This window comes from Nylanderia fulva, unplaced genomic scaffold (assembly GCF_048542155.1).
Source record: "Nylanderia fulva isolate GAGA-0341 unplaced genomic scaffold, ASM4854215v1 Scaffold12, whole genome shotgun sequence".
Taxonomy (NCBI): domain Eukaryota; kingdom Metazoa; phylum Arthropoda; class Insecta; order Hymenoptera; family Formicidae; genus Nylanderia; species Nylanderia fulva.
The window spans coordinates 5,942,306-5,962,721 of NW_028189409.1; the positions used below are offsets into that span (position 1 = coordinate 5,942,306).

General features: G+C 35.0%; 3 protein-coding genes across 4 annotated transcripts in view; 1 reads left to right on the top strand and 2 right to left on the bottom strand.

Annotated features, from left to right (window-relative positions):
* LOC114935221 (uncharacterized) overlaps window positions 1-6,471 on the bottom strand; it is a 124,637-nt gene extending 118,166 nt beyond the window's left edge. Inside the window, exon 1 of the mRNA XM_085479484.1 lies at window positions 4,940-6,471. The gene's annotated coding sequence lies outside the window, so the exon portion shown is untranslated. The remainder of the gene's footprint in view (window positions 1-4,939) is intronic.
* A 1,398-nt stretch (window positions 6,472-7,869) lies between these two features.
* Window positions 7,870-13,912, top strand: Taz (tafazzin, phospholipid-lysophospholipid transacylase). The gene is made up of 5 exons (XM_085479486.1): window positions 7,870-8,145; window positions 10,325-10,453; window positions 11,212-11,455; window positions 11,686-11,940; window positions 12,050-13,912. The coding sequence occupies exons 1-5, from the start codon at window positions 8,031-8,033 to the stop codon at window positions 12,087-12,089; spliced, it is 783 nt and encodes a 260-aa protein (XP_085335612.1). The 5' UTR covers window positions 7,870-8,030; the 3' UTR covers window positions 12,090-13,912.
* LOC114935249 (PX domain-containing protein kinase-like protein) lies at window positions 13,010-19,398 on the bottom strand. 2 transcript variants are annotated; one of them, XM_029308010.2, is made up of 9 exons: window positions 18,978-19,398; window positions 18,307-18,495; window positions 18,120-18,216; window positions 17,495-17,919; window positions 17,242-17,418; window positions 16,590-17,000; window positions 16,346-16,502; window positions 16,223-16,267; window positions 15,840-15,906 (listed from the first exon to the last, which is right to left on the bottom strand). In XM_029308010.2, exons 1-8 carry the CDS (start codon window positions 19,077-19,079, stop codon window positions 16,251-16,253), a joined length of 1,575 nt encoding a protein of 524 aa, XP_029163843.1. In that variant the 5' UTR covers window positions 19,080-19,398; the 3' UTR covers window positions 15,840-15,906; window positions 16,223-16,250. The 2 variants fall into 2 exon arrangements, with proteins under 2 accessions (XP_029163842.1, XP_029163843.1); XM_029308009.2 differs by lacking the exon at window positions 16,223-16,267 and having other exon boundaries at window positions 13,010-15,906.
* Between the last annotated feature and the right edge of the window lie 1,018 nt (window positions 19,399-20,416).

The window sequence follows — 20,416 nt, forward strand, 5'->3', positions numbered from 1 at the left end:
AGGCGTGCAACTCACAATCAGTTCGCTTGCAAATTATGTATTTTTTATTTACATAATTTACATAACAAATATACTAATCTCACAATTGCTGCTTTACTTGCTGGAATTTCTCGAATATATGTACATTGTTTTCATTCAGTAATATAACTCGATAGCGATGCAATTCTTGTAATGTTTTTAAAAAAATGTTTGCGTGCTGTTTTTATAACTGTATATTAATAGTTTAAAAAATAACTAAATTTTAATATATTTTTCTATATAAAATCTCTATATATTTATTTTTTATATAATTTAATAGTCACAATCCATAAATAAAAATTCTATCAAGTTGAACTCGATTCAATTTTATTTTACATGCCTACAGGTTGATAATACACTTTTAATTTTCAATGATGAAAGCTGCAACCTATAACTACGTAAATAACTCTGATTGGCGGAAATGATAAATAACCCTGCAAATTATAACTCTAGCATTATGAACATAATTTTAGTAGTCATCTCGAAGCATTATAGAAAATATCGTTCCGCTGTATAGTAGAAGGGAGAAAGGAAGGGATCGACTATCTTGATGCATTGTACAGTATCTCGTATATCACTCGCAAAAAGCTGGATACAATTGCAATTTGAACTCGATTCAAATAACCGTAGAATCTGACGACGATCATCAGAAGAGACGTTCGGCTTTACCTGGCCGCGCCGGACCACAATACGCCATTGAAATTTAATAGCATCACCGGAATTGAATGATAGAACGTTCCGCGGAGATGCTCCAGCTGACGCCTCTCTCCACCGCTACAAATTACACTCGGTAATTCAGTTCCTTGACCGCGAAGTCGCGCAAGAAGTTAAGTCTATTCCATTGCAAGTGAACGACCGCAGTTTCCCGTGTTGGTTCATAAGTCACCGGCGCGGCGGGCCGTTAGATCACAAAGCGCGAAAAGATTTCAAATTGTGACCGCGCGAAATGTATATCTCCATCTCGGGATTCGAAGGGTCGATGAGTCGCGCAAATTTATCGGTGATTGTATTTTTTACGAGCACACGCATTCACCAACTGACGCACTCGTATCGTCATGCAATTGACTTTATATTCGTTTGCGATTGTTATATGATTTTTTTTATATTAAAACTAACTTTTTTAAATTCTGTATATTTTATGTAATAAAAATATGATAATTAATTATACATATATGTATTTTATAAATATTTTATATATCACGTTTTTATGAAAGAGATTACGTCGTCATTTAATTTTATAATGCGAATAATCTAATATTTGTATACAGAGAGAATTCTCTCTTAGAATTTACTCTATGAAAATCATATGGTTATAAAAAGTTTCTCTGATTAATATTTTTAAAATATGTTCGATTAATTATAGTAAAATTAATCGAACGTATTTCATATCTTATTGTGATAGATATTAATATTTATTATTGTGGTAAATATTAATCAGAGAAACTCATAAAATTCTTCCAGTAGAAAATCAAAATTAGATACTTTCAAAAAAAATTATTTGTATCGCAGAATGCTATGATGCGACAGAATATAAGCTTATAGGTAGATGAAAAAAATTGGTTTATTACCACTAGATAATTTCTAAAGTACCGACTATTTCAATTAGGGCGACGCGTCTTTCCAGTTTGATACGTTACGGTAAAATTGAAACACGAAGAGGAGCAGGGATATATACTTAAGGGCCGCTACTTTGTGCATAAGTTAATGGTCGCGAATAGCAGGGATCGCCGTATTATATAACCGATCACCAGGAAGCCGACCTACCCGTACTCGCCTCGAGCTTTGTCTTAACGATGCGAGCGTACGATGCAAAGTTATACCGTCGATCGTCGACTCATGCTTACGGACGTTCCTCGCGTACGCATCATAATGCGAATCATTGCCACTGTACACGCACGCGGATCCGGACGTGAGGTTCCCAACAGTTTCATCTCGGGCGCATGTGTCGTCACACAAGGGAGCTCGCATAATGACAAATTGCTGAATGTCGAATGTAATTTCGCGATAATGCGTAAAGGTGCCTTTTCATACCCAGCAGCAAATCAGTCACGCGATCAAAATTTATTAGAGCATATTTCTTTGTTCTCTCATTAGTTAAAATTACGATCTCTGCTTATCTATTTTATTCTTAAAATCCATTATTTAACTAATATAATAATAATTATTATTAGAATCAACTATAGTGTTCTTCTGCTTTGTTGACTTTGCTGTTCGTTCAATTGAACTTCACCAATAGCAAAAATCTGCGCGAAAAAAGAAGACTCGTCGTGACGTTATAAAAGCGATATACCGATTCATATATAAATCTCTCCCCTTACATATATAAAAAAGTAATTATCTCCTCGTAAAAAATATCGCGGCAACTTTCAATATAAAATCTAATTATCTTCCAAATATGTGCGTGTGTGAAAAAAAATAGCTCGAGTAAAGTACCAGCTTTATACCGCTGAAAGGACAACCGGAGGGAAAGGAACTAATTAAGGATCATCTCTCATTTTCTAAGTATCCTTTTTTTGTAACGCGCGATCATATATACTCGCGATATTCGAGTACCGCACTTATTGAAAATTTACGATACCGTTTGCTTTCATAATATACATAAGCGGAGAATCAATTCCGCGAACTAATACGCAATCAAACGCGCGCCACGATAATTTATGCACTCTCGGCTGTGCAACGCGTTTCTCTGGAACCCGCGAGCGTTATTAGCTCGGGCTAGTTTCGGAACTGGTTGGTCTCGGGTAAACAACGAGTGCCTCGCACGCCAGGTGTAATTTTCCGCATCGACGAGTCCCCCATCGTCGTCGTTGTCGTCCTCATCTCGTGGCGCCGTCTCATTTTCGGAATTCGCGCGGAATAATAATCGCGGAAATCCCCTATACTTTTCGGCTTCCCTGGCTTCCTTGAAGGTAAACAAACGCTGTTGTAATTACGATTCTCGCGCGAAAGCGGAACACGCGGCGGGAAATAAGGAAAGCTAACCAAGAGCCAGAGGAGAAGAAGCTGCTGCAGCAGCAGCAGCGGTGTAATTAGTATCTTTTTATGTCGTTAACATTTAAGCGAGAGAAACGACTACGGCGATAGTGCGAGAACGCAGGCATGTTAATGGACGCGATAGCAAGTATGCCCGCGAGTGTTTCTGTCCCCCTCGTGCTTTATAATTCGTGAAACGACCAATTAACGTTCTAAGAGAGGTAGAGTAGGTGGTCTCTATCTTTCCTCCGCTCGTCTCCTCAATGACCCTCAAATGTTGCCCGTTTTCGAGATCGTCGCGCAGGCGGCACGCTTATTCGCCAAGAGGAACCGCTCGTTTTTTCGCGGGAAAGAACTAACTCTCTGACTAGATTAACTCTTTAACGATTATATTTACTTGCGCGCACGAGAGAATAAATGATTTGCATTTCTTTAGATGGCCTTGCTATAATAAAGATTTGACTCTGGAATTAATCCCTACTTGGGTAAGTAACATTATCCTTTTACGAGGAACTATATCTTTTATAATGCAATGTATATACAAATATTTAAACATGCATAAATATATATAAATCATTTAGATATTAGAGATTAATTTCTTTTATCTTTTATATAAGGGAAAGAGGGAGGAGGATTATATAAAATGCTGTGAATTAGAGATTTTTTTAGGAAGCAATACATTTTTTAATAAAGTCTTTAATTTTGTAAAGAATTTGATACTGAATCACATGGTGATTGAATATAAATATGGTTTAATAAGATGTAAATGTATTTATATTTCTTCAAGCAGTAACATATATTGTACCTAATTTAAGAACAAATTTCGAAGAAAATAAATGTCCTTTTGCCAAGAGAGAATATTTAAATATTTTATGATATTAAACTTTCAACAATTTGAAAAATGTTAAGCTTTATTAATAGTCATTTATATTTTGATGAAATTAAAATGACTTGAGTTGTTCAACGTGAAACTATCACAGGACTGGTACCATCGAAAATATTACAAGGATAAGATTTAAAACTTGACAAAGAAAAAACAAACTAAAAATAATTATTACATTAAAAGAATAAAAAATATATATTATTGGAATTCTTTTCAATTTTAATATTTATTATTCATATACAGAGAGAATTTTCTCTTAGAATTTACCCTGAAAATCATGATACTCGCGTGGAATAATTTTATAAGAGTTTCTCTGATATATTTACTAAAAAATTATTAATATGTACATAGTAAAATTAACCGAACATATTTTATATCTTACAGTATAGATATTAATATTTTTTCTTATAGTTTGCGGTAAATATTTAATTAAGAAACCCCTATAAAATTCATCTAATACCATATTATCCTATAATCTTCAGGGTAAATTCTAAGAGAAAATTCTCTCCGCGTAAGAACTAAATATGCAATTGAAAATGTACAATAATCCTAAAGAATTTCAACGACTGCGTTTAACTGTAAATAAGAAATCATAAATTCAGACGGCGGACAATAAAGTTGTTTGTTGCGCGATACACTGTCAAGTTTAGGGTTAAAGACCCCTGACGAGGGTCCATTAAAATCCTCGCGGTGTGTTACACCGCGTCTAGATCGCTTCGCATGACTCGGCGTCGTTCACCAGGAGTCGGCAAACTATGACTCGCGCAATTTCCCAGCACAAAGGCTCCGGTCGGTTCGCGAAGCGAGAGAGAACACCCCATCCCATCGTCTACCAGTGTACAAAACGCGGTTTCGCCGATCGCGACGCGAGATCCGTCTCTTATCTTCCTTCGTTTTCTTCCGCGACGAAAGGAGGCGAGCGCACGCGTTTCTTCCCCGAGTGCGCGATATCTGCGATCGGGAGCAGGGCTTTCGAAGAATCTCACGCGGAACTATACGTGCATGCATGCATGCAAACGTATATATATATATATATATGTATATATGTATAGTGTGAGACCATACCTGTTGCTTTCCTGATGCCGCAGCGCGACGCCAATGGTCGCGTGCGGAGAACAACGAGATCACCGACGAATAAAGATCCGGTCCCGCGAAGTTCCTCCTCGATGTCTGGCCGGAGGAAGGACTCGCTGATTCCGGGAAGAAGGCACCGGGAGCATCAAACTCCCGTCGAGTTTCAAGAAATCTCGCCGCGAATCTGGGGGGACGGATGCACCTGCACTTGCACTTGTCGCTGCACCACTGTCGCGTCGCGAATTCATCAACTGACACTGTAGAATTCTACGGTGATAACGTCGAGAGATAACGACTGTGGCGAGCATCGTCGCGGCACCGCCATAACACGCGTCAAATATAAAAGAGCGCCGGAATCGAGGAATATACGTTCAAAGTCGCGCTTTTATATACACGTTTTTCTCGCACTTCCGTCACACTTATTCGCGCACAACACGAGTTTGTTACCGCACTTCAATTCGGCGAATCGCTGCCAACTTCATCGCGACGCGCACCGGCGCGAGCCGGTGAACCTTCCCAACCTCTCTTTCGAAGGATGCAACATATTTTAATTTCGAATCGCACCATGCAATTGTCACGTCGATTATTATATTAATTGTAAACGGAGAGGAGAAACCCGAGCAGACACGCACAATCGTTATATCCGACCGCGAATATATTTGTTTTCGCGGACCCGCCGAACGGAATGAAGTTAGCCGCGGACACTCGCGAATCTTGGCGCATGCAACACAGTGTGTGTTCGCCGACGTGATCGGCGCACCGATGTACTTGCCAAGGGTGCCTTGTTCGATGGCGCGCCAACACGCAGAGTCAACCGATCCGAGTCGGACTGGCCGCCAAGAGATGAGGCCCAACTCCCCACTCTGTGAAGCGCGCCTCGACTGGTTGCCGCTTCTTTCCTCGCGTCGATCTCTTCTCCTTCTTCTCCCTCTCGCGCTTCTTCTACCGTCCCGAATGCCACTGGACGTTCTCCTTTCCCCCAGCTACGCTCTGTTCGAGCGCGACTCAACGCTCTCGCATTATTGTATATATCTTCTCTTCTTCTCGCGAGAGAGAGAGAGAGGGTTCGTCTTTCTTTCCTTCCCTTACACGCGCGCGTAGATTTTCACTCGTGATCGTAAATGACCGTGCGATCGAACGTGAGTCGATAGCTCGCGTGTCGATTCCACTTGCAGTTAACTGCCTGCGCGCATTTCGCGGAAAGTTATCAAGAGCTGTCAGAGAGAGAGCCTTTGAGACTCGAGAATCTCGTGCGATTCGATTCCGGGAACAGTGATTATTATCTTTTCATCGAAAAAAAATCGCGATTGATTTTCTGTGTTTATGTGTCTATATAGATGGTAGAACTGACGACGGATGTTAATGGACGATACAATCGATTATTGCGATTGCGATTAACGATAATCGATAATCGATATTACTTTAATGGATCGCGATTATCTATAATTTTTCTGTCGTCGCGTTTCTTTTACGTATACATGTTCAAAGATCTTGATTAGTATTTAAGTATACTAGATATAAAAATAAAGGAAACGTACAGTTTTGAAAAATTTGTGTTAAATTTAACAATTATATTACTGTCCCAAACAATCTACAGGAATTTTTGTGTTCAATTTAATATAATATGGATATGTTAAATGAAGACATAAATATATTGTGTTAATATATTTCAACACAAAATAAATGCAAAACTTGAAGTAATTTAAAATAAATTTTGTGTAAAATTAACATAGTTTTAATGTAAAAATTAAGTAAAAATATATGTTAATTTTAGATTTTATCATCCCCACTTAGAAAATGAAAAATCAACATTTATCTTCTGTAACTTTGAATAGATAAAAATAAATGCACATTGTGTTATCTTTACATCTTTTTTCAGTTGTTTTAATAATTTAACATTTAAGTTCAATTAGCATAATAGCAATATGTTAAATTAAGAATATGTGTTAAATATTTAACACAAAAATTTTAACAGGGACCGTTTTTAACAAAAAAACACAAATTTTCCTACTGTGAAAGGCTGTGTTTACCTAAGAGGTTATATTCGGAAAAAAATGCGAGAAAACTCGTACACTTTTTTCTTCTCGAAAAAAGTGTATGAATGAAATTCTTAAGTGAACGTATTTTATATCCGAATCGCGCATTTTTTCTCGATCCTCTCCCCTTAATACACGACGACCTTCTCTCTTATGTTTGTAGTATTTGTGCCTCTCCCTCGCGTTACCTTTTCGTTCCCATTCTCTTATCTTCTTTTCCCACATTTAATATTCCGTATTCGTCTTACCCTCTGTCTTTTTCCACTCCGTTTCATTTCCACTTTCTGGTTGTTTCGTTCTTGTCCTGTGCATGTCTCCGCTTCGTTACACATCGTCATCATCTCTCTCTCTCTCTCTCATTACATGAGATTCGATGTTTAAGCTACTCAGCATAATTAAACATTAAATGAAACTAAGACAATAGAACCGTCACGATATCGATTTAATTAAGTCATTAAATAAATAATTACCGTAATCCTATAAAACCTTTTCTCCAAATTGATTTGAAATGTATATTATTTCTCGTTAAATAAACAAATATTATCTCTTGAATGTTTTAATAATTCTGGTAATACTGGCGGAAATCCGACATGAGACGGGTGTCTAATACCTTCCAAGAGATTCAAGGACGTATAATAAAACTAAGCATATTATTTTTCCCCAATGAATGACGTCGCTCAGATGACAAGAAACACGACAGCCAAACCCTAAATTCTAAATTTAGGACGAAAACGCGCGCTCGCCGACTGGTGACGGACGGGCGTCTCGAAGGTGTCTGAAGGTGTCAGCGAATCCGAGTTGGCGCAATCAGGAGTCAGGTGTCGCGTCGGGCCGGCTCGGCCGCGATCGGCGGCGCTCGGCTGACGTCCCGGCCACGTGACCCTCGTCGCGAAACATGGCGCTGACTCGCGCACGAAGATGGCTGCCGCGCGTTACGAAAGACCGGACGATCTCTCGCGGGGAAGCCGTTTCCCGATCGTTCAATCGACGACCGCCGTGCCGCCGTCCGCTCTACACAGTCACGCACGGTGGTGGCTGACGACGCGATGCTATACGACATCAAATGGATCATCCCGCGACTACGGAATCCGTCCCGTTTGTGGAACATCGCGAGCAGCATAACCTTCGCGGCGGTGGGCATTTTCTCCAAAATCATCATAGGTAAGGATCGCCGGTCGTCGCGAAGATTCGCGACGATCACGACGATGAATCGCTCGAGTGAGACGGTTCCGCGACGACTTCGTCGCCGGGAACTCGTGGTGGATTTCAGTGATGGTGCGATGTGATGTGATGGTAATGTGATGGTATGGTGTGCGCGAGCGAGCGATATCTCATTTCCGTCATCGAGTTTGATACGAGTCCTCGTCATTGTTGCTGCAGATGATATGGTACTGTAGGACGACGTACGCGAATGCCGACCCGAAGGTTAAATGAAAATATAGAGCACGCGCTTATGGTATCTCGTTACGTTTGATTGACATTGACGGTGTCCGTTTCGTCAGCATCGCGCGCGGAAATATTACAGGCGCGCGATCGTTTACCATCCGCGAACCATCGCGTACCATCCGCTGGCTCGAAAACACAACGTGTGTTTATGGAGAGAGAAAAAATCAAACTCGAACATATACGCTTGATGCAATTATAGCGCGTGATCGTACGAGCTATATGATTGAAACAAGCCTTATCTGTCAATCGCCAAAGATCAGAGTCATTGTGTCGTCATCAATCATTGTGTTAATTCAACAACAGATCGCTACTTGCCGCGGGCTTTACATTCTCAAGTCTCTCTATTAAACATATTCAATATGAATAATAGTACGCAACATTTTTTCTAAATAAACAGGCTTATGTGCATTCCCGATCAATTTTGAATTAGCATATGAAATCTATTACATAATGTGATTTGAATACTTCTTTTTGCATACGATATTTCTTGCTTCTTAATATTTTTTATATATGATACATTGATATAATTTATAATAAATTAAGGCACAGCAAAATACGATATTTGATAAAAATAAGCGTGTGACAAAGAATAAAAATAAATACAAAAAATGATTTCTACTCAACATGTAATTATGTTTAAACTTGACTATTAATATTTTTTTAAAAATACGAGTCATTTTATATTCTTTAGTGATATTTTTTCTATGTATTAATATTTGTACAAAATCTATGTAAGGTATTAATATTTGTACAATATCTATGTAATAAAAAATATATCAAAACATAAAATATAAAAACAGATAGAAAATATACATATATATATATGGTTTGAAAGTTATAAATCAAATGCTATTCGTTGTTTTTTTTTTTGCGCGTTATTTTTGCCGATTCATTCGCGTAATACTGTGTGGAATAAAAAACGAAATTAATTCATACATCGTATGCGTTGCAGATATATAAAGGTCACTCATATGTTTGCTGGCACGTAATATTGAATGATAATTTAATGACGCGATCACTATTATTGCAAGATACTTTTTAAAGAGCAATTTCAACTTATCGTTCATTCCGTTCACTTATGATCGAAGCGAAGCGTATAATTATTAATAACACGCATAATTATAGATAACACAAACATTTTGTGTTGAAGGAAGTTTGCATTGTCATGATTGATAGAGTATTCAATTAATTACATACACGGTAATTATTTATTAAAACACTATATTTTCAGTGTTTGCTGTTATCAAGATAAAATTATGTAGGTGATCATCTAGATGTTTTGGTAGTATCTTATTTTCACATAGATAATAAAAATATGTATTCTGTATATATGCATCTTAGAAAAAAATGTCATCTTTATTAAATTATTTAGAATAATGTGCAGATCATTTGGTTTAATCACAGCATATAAACATATTTAAATAATTGAACTTAAGTAGTAAGCCACACATAAAAACTTATAAATAAAAATAAGAATATATTTTTATATTCCTTTTATAATTTATATTTTTTATAACTGTGCTTACATAAGTAAAAATAATATTATCCGAAAGTTATCTAGATGAATCGCCATATAATTTCATCTTTTAGCTAGATATATATTTAAAACAAAATCGATGAATCTTTATTTTTATCTCATCTGTATCTAGCTAACTTTTAAATCATCTAAGCAACACTATATATTTCGAATTAATATATCGAGGAGAAAGAGAGAGCTTTCGATGTTGAAGATTGAACCTTGATTTTTTTTGACAAATCTGATTTTTTGTGTCAGGCATCTCATGGCGAAACCAAGGTGAGAGTCTTTTCCGCGGACTCTGGACCGTATATACCGCGACTGCATAACATGAGTAAGTGTGTAATCTAACGCAAGTATTTATCTTCTGCATTTAAGAATGGCTGAACAAAACGACGGTGTACAACAAGCACATTATCGTGCGCGCCTTAGACCTTCGGCCGAAAAACGTTCCGCTCATTACCGTGTCGAATCATCACAGTTGCTTCGACGATCCGGGGATATGGGGTAAGCTTTTTCCCTTTACACGTCATTCGTTAAGCGCCTTTCGGCATAATAATTCGCGTAATAACGTATCATCAGTTCCCTCTCTTCTTGGCCCTTGCCGTGGACTCGGCTGATTTATCGTCTCGAAAAAAAGACAAAGAAATAAAATATATGCACGCGCGTAGGAATCGTCCGAGGTGTAAAACGACGCGATCAGGACCCTGGTTCACAGTCTAATAAAACATTGCAGCATGTTTCTCTGCGATCCCGCAGTTAAAGGCCCGGAAGAGACAATGAAACTCGTCTTTGACTCAAAGTAGCCTGGAAATTCGAATTGTCTTTCGTTTGAAAAAGTTGAGTACCTTTTGGAGCAAGATTACGACACTCGAGATAACAAAGTTTGAAATAATTGCTCGATACATTCTAAAGTACTCGAGTCACAATGCTTTGCAAATCCAAGATTACTAAGATAAGACAATTATGAGAATATTATGAGTCAAACGTGAGAATGAAACAATAACAAGGTCTTTGTCTTTAATTCCATTCTGTCTCTCCGCCGGCCTTTAATTGTGCTAGTAATTAAAATTTGCTTTGGTATTTTTCCACGCGTCGTTTTTCTTTCTTTTTTTTTTTTTAACGAGTAATAATAGTATTTTCTCGACATTATCAAATGTACGCCCCTGTCCCCTCTTTTGAGACGTATTTTTCTTTCTCAGAACGACGCCGATACGCGATCGAATGAAAGAATTTAAGACAGAAAAATCTCTGAACTCATTTAGCGACCCTGGACATCCAGCACAGCTTTAATCGACGTAAGATGCGATGGTCGCTCGCCGCCCAGGACATTTGTTTCACGAATGCCTGGCATTCCTACTTTTTCATGCTCGGCAAGTGCATACCCATCGTCAGAGGTGACGGCGTGTATCAGGAAGCCATGGATTTCTGCATCGAAAGGTTGGCCAGTGGCGAGTGGGTGCACGTCTTTCCCGAAGGAAAAGTCAATATGCTTAAGGAAGATATGAGGTTCGTAATCCTTTGCTCTGAAATTTAAGAACGCTGTTATAAATTAATCCCATCATACAATAAAAAAAAATAATTTGCAATTTATAAAAGAAATTTAATGTGAAATAATTGAATTATAAATTAATATATCTTTCATAAAGATTATTTCTTAAAACTCTAAATTTGTGAGAAAAAATTGTAGCTATGTCATCACTATATACAACGAGAATTAAATCAATGATACTATTTAGGTTGAAATGGGGCGTGGGTAGATTAATACTAGAATCGCCCGTCTTGCCTATCGTAATTCCTATCTGCCATCTCGGTATGGATGAAGTACTTCCTAACGAGCCACCCTATATGTTTAAAACGGGAAAGAGAGTTACCATGAATTACGGTGAACCCATAGATTTTAGTGGATTGCTGGCTGAATTGCGGGCGTCGAGAGTGAGCGAGATGGAGGCAAGAAAAACGATAACTGATCGTATTCAAGAAGAACTTTCAAGGTAATACCATTTTATAATGTAAATCTTCATGTTTCGCCAGCATTATTGAGTAAAAAAAAGGACCGATAACAAAAAGAAAGCAAATAATTATTTATTTAAACATTTTCAGATTGAAAGCAGTAACGGAAAAGCTTCACGCTAAGTTATGACGAAGATGATTTTTTTTCCGTCGTCCCAATGTCTAGCCTTAATTTACCAAAAATATAAAGAGATGTTTAATTGCGTGATCAAGAGTGAGATTTGTCTATGAACAATCTGTATGAGATCAGTTTCCTTTTTTAAAGCATTATGATCATATTGTAAGTAATATTTTTCTGACAATATTGAGTATCAGTTAACGTGTAAGTATCAATCGTCATAACAAGTCATTCTACGACGTTTTCGTCGTCTTTAATTATTCCTCTTGTAACTCTTCAAAAACCTATTAGGGCTATTAGAGACACATATAGGAATGTATCCGAAGTTGCGTATTTGTCAACTCTTCCAATTTTATACATCTGATAAAAAGGATCGTTTTTTATAATAATTCATATATATCAATATATTACATATATATATTAATTATCCTTTAATAGAAATTTGTTAAATTCAGTTTTCTCTTTATTAAGTAGAATTTTATTAAGTAGTGTTAATAAAAGTGAATCTTATTTATAATTTTTATTGATTTCATTGACAAAATGTTTAATTTTAAAATCACATAAATAAGTGATAAATAATTGAATATAAAAATTTTATTAACGGAAAGAGTTGACCGGAACTTTATCTGAAAATGATTAAGAAAAAGTGCGCAAACTCTGATACATGCAGCATATATTATATATTCCTTTGGAGAGTTACATATTTCTCGAATAATGTATCGTCTTTTTTATAATAATTTATACATATATAAATTATTATAAAATTATATATATATTTATATATATATATATATATATATATATATATATATATATAAATATGAATATTTATGTACATACTTATACATATAAAATATATGTATATAGTACGAATAATCGTAATACTATCACGAATCTATGATAATTATCAATAAAAGTTTTGATAGTACAAGCGAACTTTATATAATGTAACCGGGATTTAATGACAGAATCATAAAAACCGTGCCAGTACCTCATTCATTATTTTCAAAGACGGTTTAAGGTATCACTAATAGTGCAGGATATAACGCACACCTGGCCATTATTGATTATATGCTTCGCTCTCGTTACAAGCACCGTGCCAATTAACCGATTTATACTTGTTTTATTAGAAAACGCGTAATAAGCATGCTCACCTTTAGTCAAGGTAAATGAGCATTAAAACTAATACACGGCGTGTCTCATACATTAGACGAGATTCACACCACTTTTGTTATAATAAATTTGCATAAAGCGCAACTATATAGATGCAGTATGGACGGGAAATGATTTTATACTACGTCGTTTGATAACTCGAATAAAAAAAAACTAATTCGGTCATCGATGATGCATGATTGTATTTTTCTTTTTTTTGGGATATTTATTGTGATATATTTAAGTCGTTACAACAGCTCTGTTATCATGACAATCGCATATCTATATACGTTCCCGTGTGTGTGTGTGTATATATATATATATATACACAATGTTGAATACACATACTTTTATACTATACACACGGACTGCTATCAAAATTTTGGGATTATTTAAACATGATCAATTTATATATGTATGTATTACTTGTTGAGTGTATATATATATATATATATATATATATATATATATATATATATATATATATATATATTACTAAGTATTAAAATACCCGCCTTTTTCGTCTGAAATAAAATTGTCTTGTTTGTTTCATCAGTTGACTCGACATTTATTTTAACAAACTTAAAACTTTGTTCCCTTCCCTAGGATACGTAAGGTTTCTATATAATTTCTCTGCATACTATGTACATTACCTGTTTATAAATGTGTAAGGCATATGACAATTCTGCAAAAAATCATATCATTTACAAGAAACTCTTAAAGAGCTTTCGTTATTTACTAGTTCTGTAGATTTTAATGCTATTTATGCATAAATTATATTATATTATAAAAGAATATTCTTTTTTTATCGTTTATCGTTCTAATTGTTTCTTGAAAGAATATACAATCAAGTAATAGTCTCTGGTAATATCGCACTGTTTTTGTTGAATATAAAACATGAAATTACAAAAGTTTATCTTTTTATACTCTTGAGTATATAAACAACTTTTTCGAAGCAGATCTAATATAATAAATCTTGAAAAATAGCAATAAATATTCTATTATATGTTTTTGTTATTATCATTATCTATACCAGAGATTGTATTTGATGAATCATAATTACACAGTTGTCATATACATCTAAAACAGTGATAAGTATATTAAAAGATGTGGTTATATACATTACAATTTTTTGTTAGATCCATAGATAAATGGATTTATACGGGACACATACTTGTTCGTAACATACAGAAATAGATTACGTTCTATGTGAGACAATGTCTACTGCTGATATCATATTATTCATAAATACGAATATGATATATCCCTTGGCACGTTTTTAAATTTCGTAAAACTAGACGTTCCAGTCTCACGAGCGATACAAAAGCGGCGTACGATCTTCGCATTTTACCGTGCAAACACAAACGAGAAGTAGATATTTATACGTATTTATATGTATTTATATTATATATGTATTTATATATATATTTCATAAACTCTCTTTGAATAGTTAAAACAGTAGATTAGTATAACCAGAGAAAATTTTCTTAATATATGTACGTACATACTATCACCTTATTGTATCACTGCCTTTTTTTGTTTGTATTCAAACAAATTTAATATGTACATTCCGAAAAGAGAAAGACGAGTCACGAGTAATAACGAAGTATAAATCGATCGCGAAACTTGGCCCACAATCATAAATAAGATGTATTATCATCTTCTATGGTGTTATTAATTGATATATAAATAGGAGAGATATGTTGGACTAGAAAATGCAATTTCTTATAGTCATATTCTTGATTCAAACGCAACTATAATATTATCAATCAAAATAATTTTAGAAATGTTTCAAATTGCTCCCACCATCATACTTATTATACATTCTGTACTAGATAATATATATAATACATGCTCCTGTTATTATATTCTATTAATATTTCTAATAGCTTAAATAACTTTTAATGTACAGATATTTAGGAAGAATATGATGTAAGATTCGTAAAGAATTGGCAATTTTTCAAAAAGCATTTATTATTTTGATTAGTTGTTCTGTATATGTTTAGGCTCGTTCTTGGACGGCAAGTCTATAAGCGAAGCAAGCGTTGATAGATTAGATTTCGTAAAAACAGAATAGGCCAAACGAAACTAATATCGATTATACATTACAAATATAATATTTATATTGATTTAAGCTAGAAATCTTGTCATGTAGCAAGAGCACATCACACTAAAATAAGAAATTTCAAAATTTCAAAAATCTATAAAATGCAAGTATCGCGATCGAAATAAAAGAATATTCCAATTCTATACATATATAGGAGTCACGAGGAGCATGACACAGTTATATCATTCAGGCAATCTCTGAATTCAATGTAATAATCTACAGGTACATCGTTTGTTCTAATCAAGCACAAGCAAGTTCTTTGTCCGACATTGTATGGCAGTCACGCTAGATTTGAAATAAATCTACGTGGCTTTTCTCCCTTTGTTTGTATCTAATCCTCTCTAATCTATATATTTACCTTTCGTCTATTTATCTAACGATGACCATTTGCAATCCTTCGCAACCTATTCTTGTCGAAATTGCAAATACTACCGAGTAAAGCAGCACGGTTGTTTGACGATTTTGATACACTATTTGATACATTAGATGTTTCAGACGGCGGCGGCAACAAAGGTGGTGGCGGAACGCCTTTGCCAGGAACTGCATCTCCATGCGGAATATCTACAGAACCTTGAGTGGAAAAAAAATGAAAAATAATATATGGGCTTTGCAGCATACATTTTTCGTTCTAAGGAATTGAAGTAAGAATTGTCTATTTTTTTTAATAGGATACGCAACTAACTGTATATGATATTTACTTATACATTACAGGCAACATTGAAAAATCTGAAAATAACACGCAAGCTAAGCGTAATTTTCAAATTACAAGAGTACAGAGAGAAAACCTGCAGAGCAACAGTGAGGAAAAAATTCGATGAAACAAGGATGAGAAAATAATTATGAAAAGTTGTTGGACATTAAGATCTGAATTGCTCGAATGACCTACGTGAAAGGAATGACCGCAGTACGCGCCATCAACTTTTGTGTCCAGCTAATCAAGAGATGTAGAAATGTAAATGTCAATTAGCAATCAACGACAATAGCAATGAGGAACATTACAATGACTTACGAAGCGATGGAGGAGTCAACGTTCCAACGCTGGTAGCTGTGGATGTACTTGTTGGACTGTCTGAACGCTCTGGACTCTTACCGTTTATTTGTTTTGTTCCATTTGTACTTAGTTGCGATGCAGAGCGTTGTTCCTGCGCCAATTTCTGTTCTTTCTTCTGTAAAATATAACAATCGAAATGAGATCCTCTCTAGATCTCGCTACTCTTTGTTCTGTAAACTTTTTTCTTTACTTTATTACATACCAATTTATGCTTTCGTTTTTTCATCTCTTCTTCAGAACTCATCATTTCTTGGACTTTGACAAGCCTTTTCTGATGCCGGGCCACCTTCTGTTCATCGCGCAATCGCTGTTCAGCTTTATTTACAGCTTCTTGCAAAGCTTCCTTCAAATGATTGCTCAATTTGAAATGTGGCTTTTCCACAGTGCCAATGGCCAACGCGGCACGCCTTGCCGATTCGAAAAATGAATGTTCCAACAATCGAGTCACTGTCGGCAAATCTTGTTTTAGAGCTTCTGGCGAAAGTATAACTTCCAGCAAATTTTTCAAATTTGCTTCACAATGCGGTAGCTCAGAACATGTTGCTTCCATAAGCGGTCGTCCAAATGCCATTTCGTACAAAACATGTCCAAAGGAATACACATCAACCTGAGTCTATTGAGAAAAATACATCAAAATATGTAAATTTTATACATGCAAGAAAATATTTATACAGAAAATATAACTTAGCAGGATAATTTTTCACGAAAAATTCAAAATGTAAAAGAAAATTTTTTAAAATTTCTCGAAAGAAATGACTTTAAAAATTAAAAAATTATGTTTTTTTTTTCATTTTTTTCTCAACACTTGATTGTAACATTAATTACAAACTATATTTTGATTACTGTATATTTACCGTGGCATGTAATTTACGCCTTTGCACTACATAAGGTCGATAAAATGCTGGTAATCCTAGAAGTCCATTTTCTATATCTAATAATTTAGCGCATCTTGGGGTCAAAAGGACATTACCAGTATGTAAATGTCCATAAGGTAATCCCTTCTCATGAAGAAATCCCAGAGCCTCCAATATCTGCAAACCAATATTGTTATAAAAAAATGATCTCAATATATCTCACTATAACGATTCTTATATAAAAATGTTTAACCTGATAACCATATGTCGCGACTTCTTGCGTTGTCAATGATTTTATTTGTTTTGGATTTCCATACTTCTTTATAAATGGCTGTTTAGGCTTAGTGACACATAGAATATCACGTAATGTGCCCATTGGATAGAAATTTCTTATCGTTAGTGCTCCATTGTCTGTAACATGTTGATGCACAATTGGTTCGATGTAAGTGTGTCGTAGAGAGCCCAGAGTCTTGAAAACTCCTTGTAAGTCTTTATCTTGCAAATGTTTGTCAGGGCCAAACTCGACCCAAGCTAATAAGAGTTCTTGTTTTGCATTCTGACGATTTTTCACTGTATAATAATGTTTTCGTAATCTCCATCCCATATCAGGGATGGGTTTGCATACTTCAAAATTGGCATCGCTCCTTAATGCTAATGATACTTGTTGTAGCGCAATTTCTGTAGAACAGATAAATAGTTTTCACAGTTTTATTTAACAAAATAAAATATTTAAAATCAAACATGTGCATCCTTGTATTATTCAGAAAAGGTTTATATTTGATTATAATCTTTATGATATTAATTATTGTTTCTAATGTGTGTGATATTTAAGATATCTTATATTTATAATATGCTATCTTGGTGAGAAAAAAGCTTACCATGTAGTGGTGCTGTATAATTCTCAGGGTCTAAAAACTTTTTCATGGGAAGTGAAGATGCCAGTATAGGATTCATTAGTACTATGTTTAGATAATTCTGAAAAAAAAATAATATTATTTTATTTATCGCATTGCATCGAATATAAAATACCTTATACATATAAGTAAGCATATTGTGATAATGAACCTGCAGTGCTATTTGTCTCTGAGCTATAAAGTCTGGCTCCATATTACCAATAATCCTTTTTGGTGGTAGTGGCAGATCAAAGCCAGATATGGATAAAGTCGCATTGAGCTGTACAAAGTCATTGTAACGTCTGCTCACTCTCCAGGATCTTTCAGGAAGCGGACCTCTCTGTGTTTTGATTACGTACTCCTGAATATATACGTATCAGAGTTTTCAGTATACATCTAACAAGTGAACAATAAATATGGCTGTATATATAAGTAAAATATACAGCGGACAGACTATTCCAATTTAATTAGTGTACACAAAACAAATATAATGTCAAAATGACAAAATATAATTCAATGCCAATGAGCTGTACAAAGTCATTGTAACGTCTGCTTACTCTCCAGAATCTTTCAGAAAGCAGACTTCTCTGTGTTTTAATTACGTACTCCTAAATATATACGTATCAGAGTTTTCAGTGTACATCTAACAAGTGAACAATAAATACAGCTGTATATATAAACAAAATATACAGCGGACAGAATATTCTAATTTGATTGGCATACACAAATGTTAAAATGACAAAATATAATCCAATGCCAATGGGATGCAATATACCAAGAATCTGTATAATTTAGATTTTGACAGATGAAATATAAGAAAGGGAGGGGGAGGAGACGAAATACCGTATGTCCGTCGATGGTCCTCGCATTTTCGATGACACTGGTCAGCTGCTCCGTATCATCTAACAACACTTTATTCGTGTATCTCTTCTCGAATAAAGCCATTGATCGTTAGTCTGACGCGAGGCAGGGCCCGTAAGGGACCAATTGCGTTTGTCTCTCGCACAGTTCTCGCGCGTCGCCATACATGACGCGCTTCTGCATCATTTCAACATTGGTGAATGCACGGCGGCACTTATCGCGGAATATTTTCAATGTCAGCTCGACACACGGGCGAACAGGGGAGAAAGGATTATGCGATAACTCGTTGACGCGCAATCAAATCCTATATACACACAGCAACGCAGCTCACAACACCGAGATTTGACAACACACTCGCCGATCAGGTTGTCACTGGTTGTCACTGTGACGTCACGCCGGCGCAGATAGGCGGATTCCTAGAAAACTTGTATACAGTAGATGTTCCTCTATTCTTTACCCTTTTATTCTGGATCTCTCTCTATTCTGTAGCAATGAAATTTTCCTTTTATTTACATGAAAAAATATTGTTCTTTGTAACAATGGGGCTCGTTGTCATTTTATATATTTGCGGCAGCTTCTTTATCAATTAAAGAATTTATATTTGTTTTGCTTATTTCTACGTTCTTTCTCTTAATCAAATATATATATATATATATATATATATATATATATATGCATTGTCGCGTTATCTCTTGTTTTGAGTGCAAAAAATTAAATAAAGATTGTAATTTAAAAAGGAAAAAATTTTAGCTCCTTTTATTTTGATTAATCAAATTCTAATTATTCATCTTTTCATTTGTAGTTTGATATGCGGGATATATTATTCAAACAAAAATTTGCAGACATAATATATGAAAAATATATAATAATAATATGCGCAAAAAAATTAACTAATCATTCGGCTAGCTAGTACGAAGAAGATACCCAGCAAACACCGATATATAATTAATTGTTACATTGCTATAATAAAACGGAATATAACAGTGTACGTTACATGTAACATCCATGTTATTTGTAATTTCCCATTCATAGATGTAACATTTTAATATAACATATATTACATTGTAGTTATATTAATTGTAGTTATATACCAAATAGCACATTGATGTATTGATAAGTCAGTGCTATCTTGGGATATAATGACAATATAACTACAATGTAATATATGTAATATTAAAAATGTTACATCTATGAGTGGAAAATTACAACTAACATATACGTTACATGTAACATGCTTAAGTATATAACATTTATATGCTGTGTTTGCTGGGTAGCATAATGACTTTTTGATTAATTAATTAACCCATCCCATATATTTTGATTAATTAATTTGTTCACGTATATACATTTATGCAAATTTCTGAATAAATTCTTAATGTTCTAGAATTTTTTAAATTTCCAATTCTTATTTTTTTTCTTCA

Excerpts from the sequence above, each read along its gene's own strand:
- LOC114935249 (XM_029308009.2), bottom strand. The coding sequence starts at position 19,079 with ATGGCTTTATTCGAGAAGAGATACACGAATAAAGTGTTGTTAGATGAT. Across the intron at positions 18,217-18,306 it reads AGAGACAAATAGCACTGCAG|AATTATCTAAACATAGTACT; the intron begins GTTCATTATCAC and ends TTTTTTTTTCAG. Across the intron at positions 17,920-18,119 it reads TTATACAGCACCACTACATG|AAATTGCGCTACAACAAGTA; the intron begins GTAAGCTTTTTT and ends TCTGTTCTACAG.
- Taz (XM_085479486.1), top strand. The coding sequence starts at position 8,031 with ATGCTATACGACATCAAATGGATCATCCCGCGACTACGGAATCCGTCC. Across the intron at positions 8,146-10,324 it reads TTTCTCCAAAATCATCATAG|AATGGCTGAACAAAACGACG; the intron begins GTAAGGATCGCC and ends TCTGCATTTAAG. Across the intron at positions 11,456-11,685 it reads ATGCTTAAGGAAGATATGAG|GTTGAAATGGGGCGTGGGTA; the intron begins GTTCGTAATCCT and ends GATACTATTTAG.